General features: G+C 35.5%; 1 protein-coding gene across 3 annotated transcripts in view; it reads right to left on the reverse strand.

Moving 5' to 3' along the window:
* Window positions 1–21,122, reverse strand: part of LOC146138090 (dnaJ homolog subfamily C member 16-like) — a 37,501-nt gene extending 16,379 nt beyond the window's left edge. For all 3 annotated transcript variants that reach the window (XM_083394812.1, XM_083394813.1, XM_083394811.1), the window contains exons 1-3: window positions 20,759–21,122; window positions 14,154–14,277; window positions 2,408–2,578 (exon numbers count right to left, since the gene is read on the reverse strand). In XM_083394812.1, coding sequence (XP_083250938.1) covers window positions 2,408–2,578; window positions 14,154–14,277; window positions 20,759–20,980 — 517 coding nt within the window. In that variant the 5' untranslated portion in view covers window positions 20,981–21,122. The remainder of the gene's footprint in view (window positions 1–2,407; window positions 2,579–14,153; window positions 14,278–20,758) is intronic.
* Between the last annotated feature and the right edge of the window lie 1,092 nt (window positions 21,123–22,214).

Below are 22,214 nucleotides of genomic sequence, written 5' to 3' on the forward strand. Positions count from 1 at the left end.
GGGCATATTAAGGATGTTTTGAGGCCATGCTTCACCACCTAAGGCTTTGCCTATATTTTTGGCAATGCAAAAAATTTCTGCGCTTCGGGTGAACTTTGGCCTGGTTTTGCTATGATTGTGTTTCTGTTTTAAGTGTATCTATTCAGCTCATAGGCACTATGGCATGTTGCAATTGACTGTGTGATTCATAACCTCAGCAAACAATTTGTATTAAGTTGGATTATAAATATCAGTATTTTAATCAGTATATAATAAAAATTAACATTTTTCGAAGTTTTTAATTTGATTTTGAGCTGTATGTTTGCGCACAAGTTTGCCTGACAACAGCTTATCTATGTAAAAGTGTTGGAGTAAGAAAAGCAGAAATGGGGATCCCCAGGCCCCAGGCTGTAGGCACTTTAGCATGTCCCTATGTACTTGTTTACATAAAAAAAAAGTGCGCATTTAGCGCAACTTTTTGTTACCTAATTTACCACCGCAAAGTTGATACATTCCTTAGGCAAACAAATCTTTTAAGTTTAGGGGCGCATCCAAAAACTCTAAGAATTTACGCCATGCTTGTCCCCAGAAGGCTGGCAAAATTCTGCCAACCTGCCTATTGTCATGTATATTTTAAATTGCAACAAGATTATTTCTTTCAGGAATTTTTCTGGTTTGGATTTTTTTATTCAACCTAAGGCATCTGCAACAACAGGGACAACCTATGGCGCATGCAAGAACAGTGGCTCAATGCACGATTCAAAGTGGCAAACTTTACACCAGCGGACAAAAGAACAAGCAATAAAAAATACATTAAAAGAAGCTATTTTATTACAGTTTATTGTTAAGGTGTATCCATTAACTATCTTTTTAAAACAACAGAAGTTTTTATATTCAATAAAAATGGAAAAAATTGGCTTATTTGTGAATTATTTTTAAATCATTACTTTCGGCAATTAAGAATATCATACATTTTTTTTTTACTTTTTTGTAATTATTTTGGTGATTTATTGCATATCATTAAAATGCCTGACTTGTTTACACTTCTAGAAGATTTTTTTTATAGTATAAGCCAGGCAGATATGAGCTTTCAGTTGCTGTTTTCTCAGTTGGCTAAGATAAGTGTGGAGAAGTAATGTAAAAAGCTTTACGGTACAATGTATGACAACGTGGCTCGGCGCATTGTAAAGATTTTATAATAAACAGTCTTTGGTTTAGATAAGAAGGCGGAGAATGTACGAATATCACAGCTACGCTGTCTAGGTCAGTGCTCTTCAACCGGTGTGTACGGGGTGCACCAAAACATGCATGGGGTGCATCAGTAGAAAAAGGTATACAAGGATGCATCACAAGCTTTTAATGGAACATTAATATTTGACCTTCAGGATAATAGAAAAAAGTAGTATATTTCAACTGATGTATAAGTAAACCTCAGTAGTTTTTTTAAATATTAAAATAGTTTTAAAATAAAATATATATTGTAAAATAGTTTTTGCTGAACACAAACTCGAAGCAACACAGAAAGCGTCTCGCTTCAATCTTTGCTATTTTCTCAAGTTTGTTTAAATGATGTTTTATGAGAAGCAATGGTACTTGCAAGCAGCCTGCAGTAGGTTTAATTGACAAATGAAATATTATTAGTTGTGCATATTGATTTTTCGTATCTTGTTTTACTGGAGTTTACCTTTTAAGTAAACTTTTAAGTAAAGGTTGGAAGAGAACTGGTCTAGATCTCCAAATGGAACTGATGGAGTTCAAAAAACAACATAGACAGATCTGCTGGAACTTAAGAAAAGGGCAGTTTAATATCCCGATTTACAAAAAATAGGCTGAAAAATGTAAATACAATCCGACTAAGATTACATATGACCCCAATCATATGTCGGAAATAAGTTTACTGTATTTGTTTCTATTTAATTTGATAAAAAAAATATATATTTTGTTACACTTAGGCAAGAGCAAATGTACGGATATTACCGTAAATTAAAAAAAGTAAAACTCACAGGGAACTATAGGGATGTGTAATACTTAATTTAATTCCAGATAGTATCCCACAATCTGGTAAAAGATTATCCTGTCAAGTTTAACAAAAGATTAATTTCTAGTTTTATCTAAAACTAGGCAAAACCTTGTAAAATAATGTTTAAAACTACCAAAAAAGGCCTAAACTGTTGGACAAAAGACATGAAATTGTCTGAATAATAGATGTGTTGATGTAGCTAAGTCACAATCCTGCAACTCAACATGGCTTCGGGAACACAAACTTGTTAGATAATTCACAAGGTGGACAGCTTCACCTTAAACTTGAAAAACTGTTAATTCCAACCTAATAACCAATATCAAAATGTACTTTCCTAGTCCTGAAAACTAACAATAATAAATCATTAAAAATGTAAAAATATAAAAACATTTGTTTTTACAAAATTACCTAGTTTTTCTAGATCTTTTGAAGCTTTTTTCCATGAAGTTTTTAATGTAATAATACACTGAACACAAAAGGTGGAATATACATATATAACTTGTGGAGTGGTATAACTGTTTGGTAGAATTGCATTATAGAAATCTTGTTCGGACAAAGATTGTTGGGTATTGGAGAAGTCTGTAAAAATAATACATATGATGTTAGTTCCAACCAAACCTAACAAAAAATATTTAATTATAATTTATGCAAACTTAAACACATAGGTGCAGTGGCGTATCCACTGTCCGCTGACTGCAAAATCATCCAAAGTTGGTGTAACGACAACATTTTTTGTCTTCACCCCTAGGGGCCTTTGACTGGGGGGCAATAAATCTAAAATATTGCGACGTCATCGTTTTAGCTTTTTGAAGCTATCTACTCCTATCTAGCGACAGAAAAACTCAATACAGAATTTGTTCATATCACTTGCTTGGTTCAGCTCGCGAAGCAACAAAGTGGCTGCTGGCAACCTGCTGCGCTCCATTGTCCCGCGCATGCAACGTTCATTGTGCAAAGTGACTGCATTAGTAAAACTGGGCGCGTGCGACTTGCCTTTTAGAAAGCTTCTCTTAGTAAAATAACTTACTACTCTTACAAAACAACATATTTTACTGCTGCAAATTTAAATGCAAAATCGGGTGGCACCTCTTTATTTGCACCTGTTACGCATGTTACTCCGATTAATAGGGATGCTCAAAGTAGAATATCGAATCCATCCCATCTGGATTCGAATCCAATTCTGTTGTTTATTTCGGGTAATTGGAACCGATATAATTTAATGTTTTACCGCCGATTGTTGCGCCTAATTGCACAAACGCGTGTTGTAAGTTGGCCTGTCGCTACGGCGACCAATTTATAGTGCTTGCTTTAATGTAACCTCGTAGTGCAGTGTCAGCGTTTTTTTGGGCATATAACTTCGCGTCTGGCGATAACGTTCGTCTAATAATTAAGTGTCAATCAAGCGTTATTGGGTGAGCGACTAACGTGTAATGTCAGGAGAGTTCGCAATTTCCCTAAATGCGTTAAGTTGCAAAAGTAACACGTGCTGGCCATCAAGAAAATGCGTGCGCTAGAGGGTTACTTAAGGTCAACTTTAGGCCAATATTCAGTGAGGTTATGCAGTTATGCACAGCGTAAATTGTCAAGTATTCGTTATGTCAATAGTAACTTTGTATTCTTTGCAGTACATTATTTGACTGCATAACAGATCAATTAGTCAAAAAAGAAGCACTAAGACCCAACAATGCTTTTAAAAACTGTACCGAATTGCTAAAGAGTTCTGTGTGCAGTGTTCCATTGTACTTACTATTGGCAAAAATATAAGTTTTAGCAACAACCTGGACAGTGGACATGTATTACAGTTTACACAACTGCTTCAAATGACAGTTGTTAAGAATGTAAAACATTTTTTATTATAATGTACACATGTTAGCAAATTGTTTGGGCAATTTATTGCTGTGAATGTGGGCCCTGTAGGGTAGAACAAGAATAATCCATTCCCCAAACAAAATTGAGGTTAAATAATTTAATAAAAATATACTAGGATTCGCTATTCTGGATTCGTTATTCTAGATTCGGAACCTATTATGTTAAAGGCTTGTCCATCAAATTTAGAACTTCGCCAGTTCTTTAATTTGCAGCATTGTGATGTAACATAGAGTTAATGGTATACTTTGGACTTAATCGTACGTCACAATGCTGCAAGCGTTGTGCCCAACTGCTTAAAAGTAGGCTACAACTCGTTAAAGTCTTGTACTTAAGGACTATAGCTGTATGTCAAAAATTTAGAACTATGTATAACACGTATCGGTATGATATCAAGAACACAGCAGCAAATATCTCATTAAATCGAAGTTTCCATTGTTTGGTTTTACTTAGTTTTGTCGTAATTACATTTTGGGTTGATTTTGATTTCGAAGGCCAACCGGTCCGCAAAATTTGTTTTGAAATTTTACCGGTTGAGAACCACTGCTGTAGAGTCTACAGCCTGTATTTCACCGATTTTCGTAACTAAAATAAGAATAGCAATCCATTCATATGACTCATGGAAATATGCTATTCCACTTTAACAATTTGTGGTTTATTGCTTTATCAGGTTCAAAATTTGGTATTGCGCATGCGCACTCGCCGGACGGTGGTTATACCTATCTTACTTGAGTTCTGAGTTCGAATCCGCAGCTCTTCTGTAATCTGCTAATTTACAAATGATCTGACATCTACGTATCTTGGGGGACGGCAATAAACCTAATTTCATAAGTTAACTTCTATCAAAACAACCTAACCTGCTGAAAATAAAACGAACTGTCGCGAGCACAATACATTTTTTGGAATATACTTCGACGCTTTTCAGCCGATACCTGGAAGTTTTAACTATCAGTTTCGCTTTTAGTTTGTTTTTTAGTCACTCAAAAACTCATGTGCATACTTTTAATGTATAATGTCCTGTTTTAACGCAGTAAACATTACGCCAATTTTAGGGCATTGGAAATGTGTGCAACCATTTAGTTAGCGCTAGGGTTAGTGATGTAATAATAAAGTTAATGACGTGGTAATGATACAATGGTTGCACTTTAATTGCGCGTTAAATCATTTGGCAACCCATCTACAAGTCAGCAAAACTTAATTTAAATAGGGCCGTTATTTCTTCGATGATATATGTACAACCTTTAGACAGAAAACATGCAACTCACAGAGAATTTTGTACTTTGAGAAATTTTGTAGTAGATAATAGAAATTACGAAAATTTTGAGCAGTTTCAAAGGTACAGTTTGGAAAAACAGAGTTTGTACATCTGTAGGAGTGGTGCCTAACCTAAACAAAACCATTAAAATCACTGAAAAAATTTAAATAATTAAGTAGAGCTCGCGCCCCCTTAAGAAATGCTTGGCACCCCCAGGTAAGAACCGCTGATATACGCGTTTTTCAATCCGGCTATTAGCTTTTGATATCGCATCGCAAAGAGTAGAAGCAGGTCAAAGAAACTTTAAGACTGCCTTTTCTTTACCCGAATGCTTCGCGGGCCACATAAAATTCTTTTGCGGGCCACGTATTCGTCACCCCTGGTTTGCAACTGGGCGCCTGCTGCGCTTTATTGACCCGCGGTGCGTTTTTCATTGAGAGCAGTGGCTTGTCTTAGTAAGTCATTGGCAAAAGTATAGTATACCATAGGCGTTAAACCATCTTAAGAGAGTGATTATATTTTCTGTTTAAACATGTTAGCTGTCCAAAATCTAATAGTATGGCCGTACGCATTATCTACAAAAGTCTATTTATCAAATATATTTTAGGAATATCTCGAAATACCTCGTCGAATTTGAATTTATTGTCGGAGTAATATATTGAAGAGACAAGGCCATTAACTAAAGTCTCACCCATCGTAGAACCGTGAACTGTGTCGCCAGATTGAACCATACTGACAAAAACTCGAAAGTTTTCACAAAGGTAAAGTTTTTAGGCGGAAAGTGCCCTTTTGTCACTGTTTCAGGGAACAGAATTTTTATTTTAAGGCGGTGAAAATGAAATTAAATATCAAGTGAGTATTTTGATAAAGTGAAATTTGCGTATAGTCTTTGCCAAACTTACGCAAATGAAAATGATTCTCTTGGAAAAAAAAAATGATTTCGCAAACTATCCCTTTCGCATCTAAGCCATAAGTTAAGGCGGGAATTTTTTTCGTGCGCTTTGCCTTTTAGAAAGAGGCTTCTCTTAGTAAAATAACTTATTGGTCTTACAAAACAAGATATTTTACCGCCACAAAGTTAAATGCGAAATCTGCTTTGTGTCTTAAAGGTTCGCTTTTGTTGAAAAATTGGCTGTATCTGATAACTTTTATGATGTCATTACAATCACTATTATATGACATCATACACATTATTATTTTATGACGTCATTATTGATTAACGTCAGACAGAAAATACAAAAGTTCCCTAAGTTGAAAATTTGGGAACCCCCCATTTTGACTTTCTGGATACGCCCTTACATAGGTGTTTGAGATACAATGCTTTGTCATAATTTTGTTACCACTGTAAAACTTGGCCCTCACAGTTACCTCATTTAACTCTCTCTACCAAGCCACAGATATTTAGCTGCATTACACACATTGTTGTAGGCTCCAGGCTTGTTTAGGGATGCCAGATATTTATTGTGATACTTTAAATCCGATAAAGCAATTGGTCATTGCTATGGTCATAGGCAAGTAAATGAAGTAAAAAATCAATACTGCAGCAGAAGTTTTTTAGTTTATTTCTTACGAGAAAGGTGTCAGAAACTCCCCCAAAAAGTCCAGACCTTAGGGAGTGGCCACATATTTTAGCTAAACTTAAACACATAAAATGAATTTGTAACTTGACGATTCCATACATCAGTATACATCAACCCTAGGGTGCACCAAAATATGCAAGGGGTGCACCAGTACGAAATGGTATACAAGGGTGCATCACAAACTTTTATTGAACCATTAATGTTACATCGTTATATGCCTGGAATTACCAATTTATATAAGACAATGGTGCTGTAATCTTTGTGAACTAACTTTCTGAGAAATGCAGTCTTTCTTTTTTGCCTGTCATGGTGCAAGTTGTATTCCTGTTTTTTGTGTAAAGTTTGAATGCTGTTTTGTGACATAGTACTCGCAAGCAGCATGCAGCCATAATCAAACTCTCACAGACAGTGTGCAAAACTTGGGCAGCTTTGCTTTGTTTAATTTTGTATTTTCATTTCGCTTTTTACCTCAGTTTACCTTTGAAGTAAAGAGGGTGCATGAGTTCGTCACAACTACTTTAAGAGTTCACCAAACCAAAAAGTGGAATAGCACTGTCAGTCTGTCATATGTGACATCATGTCACAGTTTTAGCTAAATAAAATAAAGTAAAGTAAACAAAATCATCAATTGAGCTGCCTAAATAACGACCACCTATGTTCTGTTTTAAGAGGAGTTGTCCTCTTTTACAAATAAAATAAACTGTCTTTCAAATATGTTGAAATGCCCACATGTCTTCCTCTAAGCAACAAGCGTTTCGTATTTGATTTGTTATTGTTTCAACAGAATTATAATTTTTTTCCATATGACTTTCAGTACAACACATCAGCCAAGTGAAATGACTTTTCAGAGACAAATTTTTTTATAATCATTTTGATCAATGTTTCCTATTAAAAAAAAACGTTCACCTGCCGCAATCCGGTTATACGTTGCAACATGTACCTTGTGCAAAGAACAATATGTGGAGCAAACTAACAATAAATTGTCCACCGTTGGTCTACACACTTTTTTTTCTTTATTTAATGCATTTAGACACTATGGTTTAAGTGATAAACAGCGTTGCAGCATCACTATTCCATATTCCACCCCGTAATACTTACCTAGTAGAATGCTAATTTATGAATGTTACACTGTCCCTTAACTTGTGTTTGTTCTTTTTGAACATGTTACTAAATTTTATGTTTTATTTATCTTTGCATGATCTGATAAATATTTATTCAGATATACTGACCAGTGATAATATATTTGCTGGCAATAAATATACATATCTTTAAAAATCTTTTAATAATTGCTGGCTTTGCTAGAGTATTCTGCTGTTACTGATCAATAATTATGGTTGACATATATCTTGCAAGGGTCAAGGTGATTTCCATTATCACATACTCAGTGCGACATTACTCGAACTGTGACCATTTTCCATAACAGTGAATCAAAGAAATCTTTGCGAATGTTTATGTGACATGCAAGAGAAAAATTTAGGCTAACTAATTGCAGCGTGATTATGACTTGCTGCTATACATGAACAATTTATGGTTATTGGAATTAAGTGGCAAACAATTAGGTCTTTCCACAATAACCAACATTTTGTCACCCATTGGAGTAATTATTGTCTGTTTCCTAATTGGCTTTTACATTGACTCTTTTGTTGCACTTAGTATATTCTTTAACTAAGACTAATCTCAAGCATTTTAAAGCACCTTTTACATGTTTTGTTTTTTTCAACATTTACTCATAGAGGATTGTTGTGAAGCATATTTTTTTAATCGCTAGTCAGTTTACTTTAGAGGTATTAAAATAAACAGTTTTCGGGACTAGCAGCTTCTTTGGCAAATAACTGCTCCTACCCTAAATTGAAATATATATGTCCAATGGTGGATTGAATGTGGATCTGCAGAAGATGTCCCACATAATGATGCCAAACTTCTACAAAACATAATCTATTATAAAGAAATTGCAGCACAAGTTGCGAAATCAGCTTTATATGCCTTCAAAAAGCATCTTTGGTATTTAACTGAAGAGGCTGTGCCATGAACAGTGCATTAGCTTGAAATGGTCAATTTTATAAAAATGTATAATATTTGATCAAAAAGAGGCACTCCCTCAGATGTGAATATTTTTAAATTTTCCTTTAGAAATAATGTATAGAATCTAGAGAATGTTTTTGGAAAGGGCCATTGAACTAGAACAATATTTTAATTTAAGAGGTGCTGGCCTCACCCTACCGTACATATTACTCCGTCTCTCCCTTGCACCTAATATTGTCTGATAGACAAAGCAAACCAAAAATAATTACACATTATATTTAAGAGTTAATAAAAACATAAGTTCCAAACTTGTTATTTTTTGTTTGCATTTGCCAACAACTTTTATGGGATTTGCAAGTTAGGTGAATTCCCATGATGTCTAAGTAAGGACAAGATAAGAGCAGTGATTTAGGTTCAGTCGAGTCACTGATCATCACAAGCAGGGGCGTAGCGTGGGGGGGTATCTAGGACTCTTGACACCCCCCTTCGAAATCTCAGTAAACAAATATCACAAAACGAAAACCGTGATTGCTGCAATGTTACATCAGCAACATTTCACCTGGCATTGAAAACACGTTGGTGCTTATTGCCGCAACCACCTAATCACTGCTCGTTATCATTTGTTTTCTCATCAACGTACAAAACAGGCGTGTAAGCTACAGCAAACGTCTTCACCGCAGGTCGCTCTATTGAATGTTTTTATTAGCCTAAATCTCGAAAAGAAGGGCTTGACCGTCGCATTTTGAAACATCGATTAAAACGTCGACGAACTATTGCTAAATCGCCGTCTTAACTTCAGTAATAAGCCATGTTTGTGTTTTTCTAGCACAGTTTAAGCTAAATAATTTACTAATTATACACAGTTCAAAAAGGGCGATTTTAAAGCCACGCTTCATACCATCGGCAAAATTAAACTACAAATATCACCAAATTTGTTGATAAGCATCGTTAATTTTGCTGACAACGAAAGGCAACAGTTTGTGATTGATACGTCACAGAGGCTGTTTTGACACCGCAATTCCATAGCGTTTCGCGTGCAATCGAAATCACTTAAAAATCAACATGAATAAGACAATTGTACTTGAATACGAGGTGTTGCAATTTTTTTTTTTTTTTTTTAACGCTAGTCCCGTACATGGAACTTAGGAAACTGCGCTGCTGATAGTTTACTATTCTTCCAAAATCAATCACACATATTTTACGGTCTTGGTTTAGTTTTTCGCCTGGTAGGAGTGTTGACGACGCACGTGTTCGCATTTGCTGGACGTTAGTTGTTTCCGATTAGAATGTTTTATGACTTCACAGCCGTCACTTTTTTATCACATCATTATTCATTAACGTCAGACGGAAAATAGGGGATTTCCCTAAGTTGAAAATTCGTGATACCCCCCTTTAAAACGGTCACGCTACACGCCTGGTCACAGGTGTAGCGTATTAACAGACTAAAAAAGTGTGAAGACCAATAAAACGGTCTTCGGCCTATTCCATTTGGGAACTTTTTTCGTTTAATAATTTGGGTACTTTGCACACTGATTTTTGGCTCTTGGACAAAATTTTGGGCCCCTGCGCATGTGGTAAAAAATTAGAGGGAACCCTAATTGACAATTGACATAATTATTACATGAATTATAAATATTTGCACCATACAAGAATGATAAATAGGCGCAGCAGCCTTTTTACCATTAGAGCAAAAATCGGAATCCTAACGAATTTGATAAATCTCTCAGCACCCTTGAGCGTTAAAAATGGCAACCCAGAGTGCTCCGGTAATCTGGTTGAGAACCACTCAATCAACATTTTCTTATCGTATTGAGCCATCGAATATTTGATCACGTATTAAGATTTAGGAATTTTAGGAACAGGAATCAGTGCATAATAAATTAAAAAATCTGGTTAACACAGTTCTGCTTATTTAAGGCTCAGTTGATGGGTTGATGCACATTTTACCAGAAGAGGTTTTACCCTAAACATGAATTCTTATCAGCTAGACTTACATCAGAGATCTCGTTTCAAAGTCAAACCTAAGTCTCGGCCAGGGATGTTCAAAGTAGAATCCCAAAGTATTCTAGAATAATTGGTTTCAAATCTAGAATAACGAATCCAGAATAGCGAATCCTAGTATACTTTTATTAACCTAAACATGAATTCTTATCAGCTAGACTTACATCAGAGATCTCGTTTCAAAGTCAAACCTAAGTCTCGGCCAGGGATGTTCAAAGTAGAATCCCAAAGTATTCTAGAATAATTGGTTTCAAATCTAGAATAACGAATCCAGAATAGCGAATCCTAGTATACTTTTATTAAATTATTTAACCTTGATTTGTTTGGGAAAGGGATTAATCTCCACAATTACAGCAATAAATACATTTTGCTAACGTGTGTACATTATAAAAAACAAATGTCCATATGTTTAACATTCTTAGCAACTTTCATTTGAAGCAGTTCTGTAACTGTAATATGTCAACTGTCCAGGTTGTTGCCAAAACTTATATTTTTGCCAATAGTGAGTACAATGCAACACTGCACACGGGCGAGTAAAATGCAACACTGCACACAAGCATTGTTGGGTCTTAGTGCTTTTTTTTGACTAACATGATCTGTTATGCAGTCAAATAATGTACCGCAAAGAACACCAAGTTACTATTGACCAGTGTTCCTGATAAGCGCATTTTTTTGGCGCATTTGCGCAAAACTTTGGGCACTTTTTTTCACGGAAGTGCGCAAGCAAAAAAAAAATTAAAAGTTGTTTTTTTTTACTTTAATTCAACCTCCAATAGTCTCCTAAAGCCCTTATTATCACTATTTTGCAAAGATCAGTACATATAATACCTTATGTACCCCATTCTTACTAAACGAAAGTTTCAAAAAAGTGCCCAAATTAGTTTTATCTGAGCTTCGTACCGACAAAAAAGTGCCCAAATTAGTTTTATTCAAGCTACATACAACGAAAAAAGTGCCCAAATTAGTTTTATCTGAGCTACGTACAGAACAAAAAGTGCCCAAATTAGTTTTATTCGAGCTACGTACGGATCAAAAAGTGCCCAAAATAGTTTTATTTAAGCTACGTACGGACAAAAAAGTGCCCAAATTAGTTTTATTCGAGCTATGTACGGAACAAAAAGTGTCCAAAATAGTTTTATTTGAGATACGTACGACTAAAAAAGTGCCCAAAATAGTTTTATTTGAGCTACGTACAGAACAAAAAGTGCCCAAATTAGTTTTTTCTGAGCTACGTACAGAACAAAAAGTGCCCAAATTAGTTTTATCTGAGCGACGTACGAGCATAAAGTGTTCAAATTTGTTTGCTTTAATTTATATGTGGAAAAAAGTTGTTCTTAACTATGGGAGGTGCTCCCCCCTAAATAGAGCGCCGGCAAATTCTTTCTATTATGTGCAGTCGGTGTCTTATGCTTTATTTTGAAATTACACGCATATGTAGTTTCACCCGATCAGTCAGGAATTATTGCAGTTCTAAGCTGTTTTTAACGCTTAAAACCGGGGTCGATGATCTTTGTACGTCCGATTTGTTACCTTTTGATGCTGTCTTTTAAACTCAATCAGCGCCTTGTTACCATTGCGCCGTGGAAGACTGCCAAGGGCCTCGAGGACAAACGGAAAACGTATTAACAAATATTGGACATATATTTTTTAACATTTTGTTTATTTTTGGCAAAGTAATAAAAACTTGAAATTTAAAAGAAATACCAGTATACCAAAAAATAGCGCTCGCTTCGCTCGCCTTCTACTTCGAGGTTAATAAAACACTCAACTAGATAACCTATTAAGGTTATCGCGTTTCTTTAAAGTAGTTTTATTACAATTTTCATTAGTAGTGTGGATGACGACATGTGGACTCGAATGAAAACCAAACAAGCGCTATTTTATGCGCTTTGCGCCAACACTTTACTGCCTCCTCTGATTCAGTGTTGTTCTAACAATTTATTAACACATTTTCTCATTTCATGCGGCCCGCATAGACCTTGCTGGGTTTGGTTTTGGCCCGCGACTAGAAAAAGGTTGCCGACCCCTGGCTTAAAAGGTTAGGACTTCCTGAAGATAAAACTTTTACGCTCATTGTTTTGGTAAAACAGTGTACAATGCAAATTATAATATACCCCAAAAAAGCACAGTTGCGTGTTGTGTCAACTAAAGGAGTAGATTAAATTTATGTCAATATAAACAGTAAAGAAGCGAAGGCAAATTTTTTTTAAAATTAAAGTTATCAACTTAAGAAAAATGCGTAACCCGTTTAAAACTTAAAATTGCTTACTGATAAAACCGCTGCACTACGCGCGATAATTACCTTGACCATTAGGCGGTTACATCCCGCTACGCTTAAAATAAGTCCAAGCGAACGCAGTTCTCCAAATAAAGAGACATGTCTGGGAGAAATTAATTAAGATTATTGCGACGCCTCTCGTACTCTCCCACGCATATTGCTCCTCTCCATATCAACAAAAACATATGTTCATTGGGCAAAGCAAGCAAAAAATAGTGAATACCAAAAAAAAAAAGTCTACCGCGTATCCTATTTGGGCACTTTTTTGTTGGAAATTTTGGGCACTTTGCGCACTTATTTTCGGCTTGTGCGCAAAATTTTGGGCACCTGCGCACCTGGTAAAAAATTAGAGAAAACACTGCTATTGAAATAACGAATACTTGCCAATTACACTCTGCATATTGGCCTAAAGTTGACCCTTATTAAATATTAATTGACAATTTTTTGTTTGCAATTAAAAAAGGGTCTAATTAAAATAAGAAGCAGGCTGTTAAATGCATAAAGATATACGAGATTGGTAAAACTTTGATTGTTTATAAATAGTTCCAGGTTTATGGGTATTCATGGCGTCTTTAAGGTGAAACAATTCCCTCAAAACGCTGCTTACTAGATACAATTTTGTAAGATTCTCTCAAAGCGAAAACAATTGCATTTACGTAGTTGGGATACCCAAAACAGAAATATGGGAAATAGCCTCGTGTCCAGGTTGCAAAAAAATGGCCATATTTTGCTAGTTTAGCCCTTACTTAAGTTATATATATTCTTTAATTTAGTGAACCTAAACTGTGCAACTGACAGTGTATCTTAAGTATAGTTTTTCGAGAAGTGAAATTAAATTTAAATACAATACTAATTGCGAGTGCAACTTGGTCAATTTCTAGGGCGTTTTGATGCCTTGTTTTGTTAGGAGATACATCTCCTGTCAAATTTTAAATATTACTTTTGAATAGAAGAGCCACAAGAAAGATATCAAAGAGCCACATGCAGCTTGAAAGCAGCAGTACATTTCCTGTCAAATTTTAAATATTACTTTTGAATAGAAGAGCCACAAGAAACATATCAAAGAGCCACATGTAGCTTGAAAGCAGCAGTTTGCCCATGACTGTTACAGTGCTACATGCCATAAATCATAATTATTCAAATATCACTAACCAAAATCACTTGAGAAGTATTCAGAGTATTGAAAAGGTTGCTGCTGATGCCACTCATTATTATTACTTCCTTGAGAGAATCCTTGTATATCATATTGTCGCCGTTTTTCATCATCAGACAAAATCTGGAAATTTAACGAACATAACTTAGGGGAAAAATATAGTGTTAGGGCTCTTCACAGAGAAATAAAGCAAAATTGAGGCCAATTTACAAACATTAACAACACTTAAGGACTTGCTTGTTAATTGTCAGATGACAATTATTATTGTAATGATTTGATGAAAAACAACAATGCACGTAGTATATTCATGCATATAATAGTTATATGGGGTGAGCGCAACTTTCTAGATCGCTAGTTGCATTTAAGTTTGAAGAGTTGCATAGAGTGGATTAACATGTGATAATATTTTTGCTACCTTAGGAGTGTGTTGTCGGGAGAAACAACACAGAGAGCTTTTAGCATGGTAATCATGTTGCCAAAAAAATACTGTTTTTAAACGAGATTTTTAAAACCTACAATAATGACTGAAAACAAGAGCAGTTGTTTCCATTTGTTGAACTTTTGTGATATACTTAAACTATTTAACATTATATGCATAGTAGGGATGTTCAAAGTAGAATATTGAATCCTTGAATCCCATCTGGATTCGAATCCAATTCTGCCGTTTATTTCGGGTAATTGGAACCGATATAATTTAATGTTTTACTGCGGATTGTTGCGCCTAATTGCACAAACGCGTGTGGTAAGTTGGCCTGTCGCTGCCGCGACCAATTTACAGCGCTTGCTTTAAATGTAACCTGGTAGTGCAGTGACAGCGTTTTTTCGGGCGACCAATTACCGCGTCTTGCTTTAACGTTCGTCTAATGATAATTAAGTGTCAATCAAGCGTTATTGGGCGAGCGATCAACGTGTAATGTCTGGTGTGGAGTTCGCAATTTCCCTAAATGCGTTAAGTTGCAAAAGTAACATTAAGTTGTAAAACATGCTGGCGGTCCACAAAATGTGCTATAGGGTTACTTAAGGTCAACTTTAGGCCAATATTTAGCGAGGTTATGCAGTTATGCGCAGAGTAATTATCAAGAATTCGTTAGGTCAATAGTAACTTTGTATTCTTTGCAGTACATTATTTGACTGCATAACAGATCACATTAGTAAAAAAATAAGCCCTAAGACCCAACAATGCTTGAAAAAACAGGACCGAATTGCTTAAGACTTCTGTGTGCAGTGTTGCATTGTACTCACTATTGGCAAAAATATAAGTTTTGGCAACAACCTGGACAGTTGACATATTACAGTTTACAAAACTGCTTCAAATGACAGTTGTTAAGAATGCTAAACATATGGGAGATTTTTTTTGTTATAATGTACACATGTTAGAAAATTGTTTGGGCGATTTATTGCTGTGATTGTGGGCCCTGTAGGGTAGATTAAGATTAATCCCTTCCCCAAACAAAATCGAGGTTAAATAATTTAATAAAAATAAACTAGGATTCGCTATTCTGGATTCGTTATTCTAGATTCGAAACCTATTATTCTAAATACCTTGGGATTCTACTTCAATGAACATCCCTAATGCGTAGTAAAATGGTTTTATCAAGTTCAGTATGTCGTTATCTTCAGTATGAGTTATTTTTTTCCTGTTGCAACCCTTATCATTTTGAGTTGTGTAGGCCTAAGGTAAAACATTCTTGGCTGCGAAACATGAAAAAGAACTACAAAGGGGTTCATATAATAAGACAGGGCTTTTAAACAGTTGGTCAAAAACATAAGTCACAATCATTAGGGGAAGGCGGGGCAAAACGGACCCCATAAGGCAGGGGTCGGCAAACTGCGGCCTGCGGGCAAACTTCTTGCGCCCCTCGAACGATCTTACTTTGAGTGCATTAAGTTTCATCATTATCTACGCATGGATTTACTTTATATCATAACAAAAAGCCTGTGTGTCCCGGCGTTACTCGGTAACTCCCATGTACGCAAAATCTCTCAGAATTATGGTCTGACGTTACTTAAATTGATGTACCCCACTGTCGAGGAATGAAGCAAGCGAAAGCACTCATTGAATAGGTGTAGTTATGACGTAACAGAAGCAAGACTGATGTATGCACTAATTTTCCACAGTAGTCAGTTGGGATGAGCACATGTTGTAACTGCCGTGTGCACTGCAGGCGTTTGGTGGTAAAGTGAATGTGAAGTGAATAATCAGTTATTTAAGATTAGCTTCAACTCAGTACTTGACTAAATCTTTGTTCAGCAGATTATTTTATTTTTTTTGATTTGACATCAGAATGGCTGGGAAACGTAGAAAAGTTAACGAATAGAAAATTCCAGAGTGATTGGACTGAAAAATATTTCTTTGTTGAGCATTATTCGAAACCTGTTTGCTTGATATGTCAGACCAGTATGGCAGTTATGAAGCGATGTAATGTTAAACATGTCATACCAAATACGAAGAATATGTTGGAAAAGGGAGAAAGTTGAAGATAAAGAATTTAAAAAGTGAATGTGAACACCAAACTAAATTTTTTAAGAAAAAACAACAAGAAAGCGAATCAGTTACCAAGGCAGCATTGGTTGTTAGTTCGCTGATTGCTTAACGAATGAAACCAGCCGAGTTCATTAAAGAATGCACAATAGCCATTGTTAACAAGGTTTGTCCTGATAAGAAACCCCTGTTTGACAGTATTCCGTTATCTGCCAGAACAGTTACTCGCAAAGTGGAAGATATCTCTGAAAATCCTAATTTACAACTTAAAAACAAAAGTACTGATTTTGATTATTTCTCCCTCGCACTTGATGAAAGTACGGATGCATGCGATACTGCGCAACTAGCCATTTTTATTCGAGGTATCACAGATAATTTTGAGGTAATTGAGAAGTTTGTCGAATTGATTCCAATGAAATGTACTACACAAGGAGAAGACATAGCTCAAGCAATATTAGAATGTACCAGTAGAATGCATCTTGATCTATCAAAATTTGTTTCTGCTATAACCGATGGTGCCCCAGCTATGGTTGGCTGTCGCAAAGGTGCAAATGCTGTTTAAAAAATTATATAGCTTCGGCAGGGTTTTCCAACACAATTATAAAACTACAATGCATAATTTATCAGAAAGTTTTGGCATCAAATGTGACACATTTGGATATGACAAGCTGAATGTCTACTGTTGTTAAAATAATCAACTTTGTTTTGGCAAGAGGCCTTAACCACCGCCAATTCAAAAGTTTACTTGAAGAGATGAATGCTGTCCTGATTGGTTAACAGATTTGGCCTTTCTTACTGATTTCACTTCTCATATGAACAAGCTAAACTTACAACTAGAAGGAAAGGAGCAATTGATTAATCAAATGTATGATCATGTTACTGCCTTTGTAAACAAGCTACATCTTTGGGAAACTCAACTAATCAATTCCAACTTTGCTCATTTTCCCAATTTTGGCCTTTGTAAACCTTCCAACCCTGATAAGTACATATCACTTATCGTTTCCACTAAAACTAACTTTGAATCTCGATTTTGCGATTTGAAAAATCAAAAAACAGATTCGATTTATGTGCCATTCCGTTTTCAGTAGATGTCAATACTGTGCCACATGAAATGCAAATGGAAATAATTGAACTTCAATCATCAAACATATTGAAGGCCAAATACGATTCAGTTCCAATTACCTACTTTTATAAAAAATATGTCCAGAAATCCACCTATCCTCATCTGCATGACAATGCAAAACGTGTAATGTGCATGTTTGGAAGCACATATTGCTGTGAGCAGCTTTTTTCAAAAATGAATTACGCAAAGAATAAACTTCGCACTCGCCTGTCAGATCGTCATTTGAATGACGTATTGCAAATATCATCAACAAAGTTGCCAGTTGATCTAAACACCTTGGCCATGGTACAGAAACAACATCATCCTTCACATTGATAAGTAAATAAAAACAATGCATTGCGTTTTAACACGTGTTTGATAATATATATGAAACGGCAACAAACATGTCTCATTGTGCAATAGACACAGGAATAGGAGTGCGCCATGATTTTAAGGATAATGTGGCGATTGTTTATAGCAGGGATGTCCAACCTTTTAGCAGAATGGGCCGCATTGCCACTTTAAAAATTTCGATGGGCCGCAAAATCTCTCAAATTAAAGGGGTGACGTCATAAGTTGCGTCATATCGTGACGTCATAAAACAACCTAACTTATAAACACCCGTTCTTCGAGAGTAAACTTATGCGCAAATATGCAAAAATTTAAGTTTTCACGTGTTTGGGCTGACATATTTCCTTAAAACGGTCCGGAAAAACACACATTCAGAAAAACAAACATCTTACTTAGCAATGATGGGTGCACAAAGTGCTCGATGGATGTTGAAATGCGACATCAGACTCGATTATGAAAAACACAAGATTATGCCTACATCAAATACTGCGCGATCTTCACATTTTGATGATATTCGAAACAACTGTTTTTAATAAAGGTTACTGAAAATGAGAATTAGTTGTGGGCCGCACGTAAATATCAGGCGGGCCGCAGGTTGAACATCCCTGGTTTATAGGATAAAATTTATGCGGCCCGCACGTTACCGGAAGTGTGTAAATTTGGCCCAGTAGTACAGAAAGTTTGCCAAACCCTGCCTTAAGGGATCAATTTTATTTTCCAAGTTTTACAAAATATTTTTGATCAGTGGGGTAGCAACTGAAAGGTCTTATCGTAAAGTCACTCCTATGCCAAAAAAAACAACTGAAAGAATAATACCTTCTGAATAAATTTAACTTTTTTGCCGATTTTTGAACGGGGCAAAACTGACCCCACCAATTAAAGATAATTTAATTGCCTTGTTGTGTGAAAATGCCGGATCGAGGACTTTTGTTTTAGGTGCGCATCAAAATTTTTAGAGATATTTTCACAAGTTTCGTCACAATGTGACATCATAATTCAAGTAATGGTATGCATGGCGCCTTATAAGGTAAAAATATTTTACAAAAGTAGGACAAAACATACAAGATAACCAAAATAGGACTATGCGTAACAAACGTTGCATCAATATAATAGTTATAATGGTTATAATTAGACCATGGATAAACTTTCTTATATTTCTCTTATGACATACTCACTCATGACTACTAAAACAACTATCAATCGACCTTTTTTATGACCTATCTTGTTCAAATTTCAGATTGTTTGGCCTTCCTGCAAAATTAATCTAAACATAAAATAATAATCTGAAGTAATTTTATTCCTGTTTTTTTTGTTTGTTTTTTTACTGATTAAACGACAATCAGGTGGCAGTCTTACGACTGAAGAAAACCTTTTGTCACGACACCAATTATTTATTCCTGTTCCAAAATGCCTTACTGAAAATCTAATAAAAAAATAATAACAGAAAATATTTAAGTTGAGTTACACTAGGAATATCGGCCTGTCATATTGTGGGGGTCAGTTTTGCCCCAACACTATGTATCGCATGAAAACCTGATTTCTTTAAAATCTCTAAACTTAAAAAGTCCAACTGTTTGGGATTAAAAGACAGACCCTTATCTACAAATTATTTAGCAAAAAAGTAACTTCACCTTCACTTGACCTTTAGTAGCAAGCACATAATTTTACTGTACCATCCTTATATCAACATCTCCCAAACACATTTTCTCCCCTCCCTGGTTTGTCCAAAACCGAATCAGCCTGATTTTGTCGACAAGCGATTTTTTCGACGATTGTCACTGTTCAGTAAAGAAATATTGACACTGGACATTTTAGTTAACAAGAAAAGTGGGTTTTTGCCCCACCTTCCCCTATGTGTTGTTAAAGTTTTCTGAACTGTTTTTTTACAGTAGAAGAAGCATAGACATAGTTTTGACGAAGAAGAGAAGTATGTCTCCATTGCCAGTGTGGTTCCCATTGTCAAAGGATTACATGAAAAACTCAGCCCAACAAATGAGGATACAAAAACTGGGAATTTTCATTTTTCCATCCCGTTTCTCGGGAGTAAAAAAATCCAGGAAAAGGAGGAACCCTAATTAAAACCCCACTCAGGGAAGTATCCAGAAAATCAAAAAGGGGGGGTCATGAATTTTCAACTTAGAGAATTCCCCTATTTTTCGTCGAACGTTAATGAATAATGACGTCATAAACTAGTGACGGGTATGACGTCATAAAATAGTGATTTGTAATGACGCCATAAAAAATAATCAGACACAACCAATTAAGTCCAGGAAAAGTGAACTTTTACGACGCAAAGCGAACACAGGCGTCAAAATCGCTCAGTGTGCAATCGTTAACTTTAAGCGATAAAATAAACCAGGACAGTGAAGTATGTATGTATGATTTATTGTTACAGCAACATCATATGTTAGTGCGAACAGCGAGGGACATTAGTTAGCTGTGTCTAACGTAACGTTTTTAACGATAAAAAAGTAAGAAGGCTTTACTTTGCGTTGTCAATTGTCGAATACACCCTTGCTAATCAGCCAACCTAAACGAATAACAAAAGGAAAAAAAAACACCCAGTATCTTCTTTACTTAAAGATATTACACAGTTAATTTTAAAGATATTACACAGTTTAAATTTTTTTTTTTTTTGATTACCCTGATTTATAATAATGATTTCTTACCTCATATGCTTGCTGTATCTGTATGAACTTATCTTGAGCAATAGAAGCATCATTTTTGTCAGGATGCCACTTTTTGACCAGAAGTTTATAGGATTTACGAATTTCAAGGCTGTCCGCTGATTTTGGAACATTAAGTATTGTGTATGGGTTGAATTCATCTACACATCGGCATATTTTAAAAAATGCTGATGCATATAGTACTACTAAAAACGTATTTGCCATTTAATTGTAGAAACAACTGCACACCAACTAAAATAAAAAAACAATTTTTTTTTATGCCATGGGCATGTTGTGATTGTTTAATGAAAGTGGCGGTTTGCCGGCAGTACTATCGACGTCTAAAGATCTACGAAATTGAAATATCGTAAAGAATCTACGAAATTGAAAAAAAAAAGACGCTATTTATCTAGAAGACCAAAGGTTGGTCACTATGAAAACTTTAATATTCGCCATACAAATCAAAATCAAATTTTTTTACTAAGTTGAAAGTTGAAACTAGATTTTTAAAGGGTTAATCAGGCTGCCAAAACCGATATTAACATTCATAACATATCGTAATAATATTTCAAAGTCTGTAGTATGCTGAATATGAATGACAATCAAACGAAACTTTAGTAAAGGCGTAGTTTGCCAAAGAACAAAATACAAAGTTTTAAAAATTTCATATTTATATATTAATAGGCGAAATAACGCAATTTTTTACCCCAAAAATATCTGACCAAAATGGGAACAAAAAATCATTGTCACAGATTAAAACCAAAAACTTTATGGCCTACATAAACATCAATCGCATCCCAGCAAGCGAGGCATCGTTGGAAATGAATCACAATCAAAGGAAACTTTAACACGCTCTTTTTGTAACGAGTAGGCCGCAACAATCTTCAACCTGCCGCTGTCGATGAATAATTATGCGGCCGTTAACACATATTTTAATAAGCATGTGTTGGCAACCGTGCCCGTGCTGGCATGCGTTTATGGTTAATATGCTAAATGCTGATTATAACTCTTTACGACTGATGCTAAAATAAATCAATGTAGAAGACGTGTAACAATCTGAAAAGGTGATGTCACATAAAGATAAAATAATAATTGATAATACATAATTAACGACTGAGCAGGCATGTGGTATGCAAGTGGAATTATGGCAAAACTGTGGGGCAGGTTGAGCCGTAGTTATAGAAAGCCTTCAACAAATAAAATTGTGTGAGTGCTTCTTAAACTGTTACGAGCAAATTGAGAGAAAATACATTGAGGATTAAATGTCCACACACAAAAAAATCTGTATTTAAAAACCACAGACAGTAAGGTCTGAGGTCCCAGGCCAACGAACTTGGTACCACCCTGGAACTGCAAGCACGCCGTTTGACGATCAGCTGCTCAGCTGCGTCACTTGTCACATTGAAAAACCCAATAAAAGCATGTTTTTGCGCTACACGCGATTAGACTATATTTCAGT

This window comes from Ascidiella aspersa, chromosome 7 (genome assembly GCF_963924565.1).
Source record: "Ascidiella aspersa chromosome 7, kaAscAspe10.2, whole genome shotgun sequence".
Classification (NCBI taxonomy): domain Eukaryota; kingdom Metazoa; phylum Chordata; class Ascidiacea; order Phlebobranchia; family Ascidiidae; genus Ascidiella; species Ascidiella aspersa.